The 5,488-nt window shown below is 46.4% G+C and overlaps 1 protein-coding gene and 1 long non-coding RNA gene across 2 annotated transcripts in view; one reads left to right on the forward strand and one right to left on the reverse strand.

Annotated features, from left to right (window-relative positions):
• LOC129848136 (parapinopsin-like) overlaps positions 1-2,961 on the forward strand; it is a 39,557-nt gene extending 36,596 nt beyond the window's left edge. The window contains exon 4 of the mRNA XM_055915610.1: positions 1,768-2,961. Within this exon, the coding sequence (XP_055771585.1) occupies positions 1,768-1,986 (219 nt within the window). The 3' untranslated portion in view covers positions 1,987-2,961. The remainder of the gene's footprint in view (positions 1-1,767) is intronic.
• The window catches only part of LOC129848137 (uncharacterized), a 14,195-nt gene extending 10,566 nt beyond the window's left edge, over positions 1-3,629 (reverse strand). The window contains exon 1 of the long non-coding RNA XR_008758499.1: positions 3,543-3,629. This is a non-coding gene — a long non-coding RNA (uncharacterized LOC129848137). The remainder of the gene's footprint in view (positions 1-3,542) is intronic.
• Positions 3,630-5,488: the final 1,859 nt, after the last annotated feature.

Here is a 5,488-nt window from a genome sequence, read left to right on the forward strand (position 1 = left end):
TATAGACAGTTGAGAAGCACTGGTCTAGTATAGACAGTTGAGAAGCACTGGTCTAGTATAGACAGTTGAGAAGCACTGGTCTAGTATAGACAGTTGAGAAGCACTGGTCTAGTATAGACAGTTGAGAAGCACTGGTCTAGTATAGACAGTTGAGAAGCACTGGTCTAGTATAGACAGTTGAGAAGCACTGGTCTAGTATAGACAGTTGAGAAGCACTGGTCTAGTATAGACAGTTGAGAAGCACTGGTCTAGTATAGACAGTTGAGAAGCACTGGTCTAGTATAGACAGTTGAGAAGCACTGGTCTAGTATAGACAGTTGAGAAGCACTGGTCTAGTATAGACAGTTGAGAAGCACTGGTCTAGTATAGACAGTTGAGAAGCACTGGTCTAGTATAGACAGTTGAGAAGCACTGGTCTAGTATAGACAGTTGAGAAGCACTGGTCTAGTATAGACAGTTGAGAAGCACTGGTCTAGTACGAGTTATACATTCCATAAAACACACACACAATCCTTACATTGAATTATGTGATTATGAAGTTGCCTCGTATCCAAGCTCTGTTGCACTATTGTTTCTCTTAACTACAGTTAAACAGAACATACATTCAGTTAGGATACCAACCAATTATGAACCACCCAGTACACAATGTTTACATAAATACACATCCAAACACACCTACAACATACAGAGACTAACCATGTGTCTCTCACACATAAACACCCTAAATTCACCCCCAAATCCATTCTTATTAATAAACACACACACACACACACCCTGCAAAAACATCTGTTTATACCCTCTCTGTGCTGTGCCAGCCAGGACTAAACAGGCAGAGCAAGTAGCAGCTTCTTTTCCCATTCTACCGCCACTCCAAAATAATGTACACAGTTATTTGGAAATGTTTCAACCACAAAAGAGTCTTCATCAAAGTTTAGAGTAAACATTTCTAAAGGAACTACAGGATCATCTAAACAGTGTACGGGTACTCTGCCTGCCTGATGTACACTATGTTATCTCTCAGTGGGTCAGTCAACCATGAGAAATAGGAATACAGGAAGAGAGCCGAGTTGACATAATGTGCATGGCTCTGGGGGCAGCTGTGTTAGTGTGATGTACTACTGTATGTAGCATGTTTAATGGCCTGTGAGGTCACACTAAACATGACAAGAACATGTTACTCTGCTGATGAACTGAGGTCCTTAAAGGGCCATTCCCTCTCTTCCACCTCACTTCCTGTTTACCTTTGTGACAGAAAGAAATGTGACAGGTCAAACTCAGGAAACGGATACATTTGTCCAACCTCTCAAAGGAGACTGAACACGAGTGTGCAAGTGTGTGTGTGTTGTGGTTATAGACAATCAAGCGAGGCAGCCACCAAATAATAAGTGCAGTTGAAGTGTTAAAACATTATTGACCAAGAATGGAATTGACGTCATATTAGCACTCCTGAATGACCCTGTTCATACAACCCAGAGATAGCAGGCTAGACCCTATAGAATCGTCAGCTACCATGGAACAATACCGGCAGATAAATAAATGTATGAATGCTAGTTTGCGCATGCGACCTATTAGCAAAAAGAGAACATGAATAATTATGTTTTCGCTTGTCTTTGCTGTAGCAACACCTTCCACATGCAGGTTTTATGCTACCACCAAGCAGTAAATACAAACAGCCTTTTCCTCCACCTCTTCCTTTTGTATTCCTCACCCCATTCTTCAATTTCTGCCCTGCCATGTTTCTCCCCTATAACTTCTCCCTCCCCTCAGTTCTACAGGTGTTTCCTGATCCTGATCCGGTGTGAACGGCCCTCCGCGGAGAACGGCCAATCCTCCATGCCCTCCAAGACCACCGCCATCCAGCTTAGCCGTCGCGTCTACAGCAACACGGTGGCGTGCACCGTCCGGATCTCCCCGGGTATCCAGAACCATGGCTGCAGCACCCCGGTCACCGAGTATACCAACCCGCCCGAGGTCACTCTCTCATGAGCAGGCACGCCGGGAAGGCCTGGTGGATGTTGATGGATGGCTCAGCTAGCTACTGTACTGTGCCGAACAATAGGCTCCAAGGCCCATGCGCTCGTCTGTTCCAGCCCAACCCCTTCCATTTGTTTACTGACGGCTGTGTTTATATGTAGGAGTGAAATTGTGCATGCTGTGTATGTATACATGAGGGGCTGTAGAGTGAGCATCTGTGCTGCATTCAAAGGGGAGAGAGGGTGTGTGTGGTTATGAACTATGTGTACCATTTGATCTCACTCGGCCTGTTCTCTCTGGCTCAGTCTGCTTGTCTCTGTGTAGGTGTAAAAACCATTGCTCGATACACTTGCTTCTTCTCTAAACACACCGACTACCCAAGTGAAAAGGAGTATCTGTGTCACATTTCACCCCCCCCCCCCCAACACACACACACCTACCCCACCTCTCTAACACACACATACACACAGCCAGTGGTTACGCTACTCCCAGCCTCTGTGTTGTCCTGACTGTGAAGACAGATTAGAAGGTATGTGTCTGCATCTCAAATCGCACCCTATTCCTCAACGTAGTGCACTACATAGGGCACGGGAAAGAAGTAAGGGTAATAGGGTGCGATTTGAGATGCATCCACTGACTGGTGCAATAAGCTATGAGATGTCCAGTAAAGAGCTGATAAAGACTATGAAAGTTCATCGAGAACAAATACTGAGCAGTACAGCTCTGAAGGATACTGGTACACTGGTGACTGTGGGTGATCTCGGACTGAAGCTCTGATCTTGGACGTTTCTATTGTGGAACTACATGGATCTCACAGATTGAGAATGTGACTTTTGCCAGACCTGCCAGCATTTTGTTTGGGGAGAAGTGGCTTTGAACTCATGTGTGATGTTTGGGGTACCTACCACCCCCCTCCCAAACTTCTTCCCCCCTGAACTCTCCCCCTTCATCAGAACCTGTACAAAGAAAGCGCTGAATTCAGTCTAACATGTCTCTGTGTGTTTGTGTGATTTTTAATTTCACTGGTCTACTGAGCAATTGAAATGTACTTTCTTATAATATTATAATTACGCAAACAATTTGTAATATCACACTGCAATACACCAAATTGAGACATCGTTCTCCCCAAATTGGACATATGGGGGTCTGACTCAACGACTACCGTATACCTAAACACCCCAAATCCTACTGCAACACAGCCTTGTACTACTTGATGCATGTCCCAGGAAGCGGTCTAGAGAAGGGGAAGATGCCAACGGCAACTGGAACCCGGCGTTGAAGTCAAGGTGACCTGAAGAAGAGGTGGGTTATAGGCTAGGTTTTAATAGCCCAGTGAGTGTTGCTATAGGTCCTGTAGTGCTGTTATATTATAATAATAATACAATAACATGACGCCGAGCCCAAGCACTGCATTACACAACATGGAGGGGTCGACTGGCTGCATATCAGACTCTCTGATGTTAACATAACCACAGAGCCTGCTTTATAGAACACCTGAGTAAGTGCGTGTGTGTTTGCTTGTACGTGTGTATACACATGTATGCATATGTGAGTACACACAGTCTCACCTATGAACCCTGAGGAGGGTGGGTTGGGCTGGATGGTCTCCTGGGTGTTGCCCTGGATGACGTCCCAGAGCTGCCACACATATTTGGGGTGGAGGACGTAGAAGGGCTGGGTGGGGTGGAACCGCCGGTGCTCCACATATGGACTGAACAGGTTATAGTCTGGACTGGCATACCACTGTCAGAGAGAGAGAGTAGGGGGCAAGAGAGAGAGGGGGACAAATAAAGATGGAAAGCAATTGAGAGAGGGGGAGGGGGAGGGGTAATAGTTATAGTCTACTCTAGACTGGCATACCACATAGAAACAGACATAGACAAAGAGTTAAACAAAGAGACAGATTGAAGGAAGTTGATTCCTGTAGTTATTCCTAGAATATGTTAAGACATTTTGCAACCTATTCCTGGACCAACTACATATTGCATCATATTCTCCTATCACAGTGGTAATCACGGCTTCTTCCTTTTCCCCTGGACTTGTTACTGAGCATGCACCTCTACTAAAAGAGAGAGGGTGAGCGCGCGCGCGAGAGAGGGCGAGTGCGCGAGAGAGGGCGAGCGCAGAGAGCGCAAGTGCCCGAGCGAGAGAGAGACCGCGAGCGCGAGAGAGAGAGGGCGCAAGCACGAGAGAGAGAGAGGGCGTGAGCACGTGCGGAAGAGAGGGTGGTGATAAAGTGGAACCCAGAATAGATTAAGAACACAAAATATAAATTAAGGAAGTGGAGAGAACAGGTAGGAAGACAAGAGGAAATAAGACGAGAGAACAGGTAGGAAGGCCAGAGGGAAGAAGAGGAGAGAACAAGGAGGAAGGCCAGAGGGAAGAAGAGGAGAGAACAGGGAGGAAGGCCAGAGGGAAGAAGAGGAGAGAACAGGGAGGAAGGCCAGAGGGAAGAAGAGGAGAGAACAAGGGGGAAGGCCAGAGGGAAGAAGAGGAGAGAACAAGGGGGAAGGCCAGAGGGAAGAAGAGGAGAGAACAAGGGGGAAGGCCAGAGGGAAGAAGAGGAGAGAACAAGGGGGAAGGCCAGAGGGAAGAAGAGGAGAGAACAAGGGGGAAGGCCAGAGGGAAGAAGAGGAGAGAACAAGGGGGAAGGCCAGAGGGAAGAAGAGGAGAGAACAAGGGGGAAGGCCAGAGGGAAGAAGAGGAGAGAACAAGGGGGAAGGCCAGAGGGAAGAAGAGGAGAGAACAGGGAGGAAGGCCAGAGGAAAGAAGAGGAGAGAACAGGGAGGAAGGCCAGAGGGAAGAAGAGGAGAGAACAGGGAGGAAGGACAGAGGGAAGAAGAGGAGAAAAATATGGAAGCGAAGATAAAGGAAGAGATGAATAAGAAACAGGAGAAAAAGAGGATAAGAAATAAATAAGAATGGGATAAGAAGTGGAGGTGATAAAGGAGAGTGTCAGAGGACTGGAGAGAGAAGGAGGAGTGCAGGATATATAAAGCTGATATGTAATAAATCTGCATTGATGCCGTCAGTGTGTTGGTGTATATGATGTAGCATCCTGTCCCTGAGGGCCGTGAGTTAAACAGACAAGCGAGGCTAACTTTTCCACATGGGGCCTTCCACTACGCAGGTCCTCATTAGCATTGCTAGCGTAACCATGGTAACCATAGCCCATCTTCCACCAATTCAACATGAGCAATGGGCTCTGGTGAGCAACTCACTTTAAATGTCACCATTTAGGTGCCATTACTGGGCCTCTCAAAAAGAGTGGGCAAGGTTTGAGTAGAGTGCAGGGTTTCCTCTATATGTATTTAGCAGCGGCACATGGTAAAACCTTTTCAGTGTAAACTTAAACGACTAAAACCAGATATAAATTATGTAAAAAAAAACATAATGGAGTAATATATATTTAACTAGCAACCACCAAAATAAAAACTAGACAGTCAAGGAGAATCTAAAATTCACACACTCCCACACACCTTGTGCAGGTTGACAGCGTACGGAGCAGGGTCCC

The sequence above is a fragment of the Salvelinus fontinalis genome, unplaced genomic scaffold, assembly GCF_029448725.1.
Source record: "Salvelinus fontinalis isolate EN_2023a unplaced genomic scaffold, ASM2944872v1 scaffold_1006, whole genome shotgun sequence".
NCBI lineage: Eukaryota > Metazoa > Chordata > Actinopteri > Salmoniformes > Salmonidae > Salvelinus > Salvelinus fontinalis.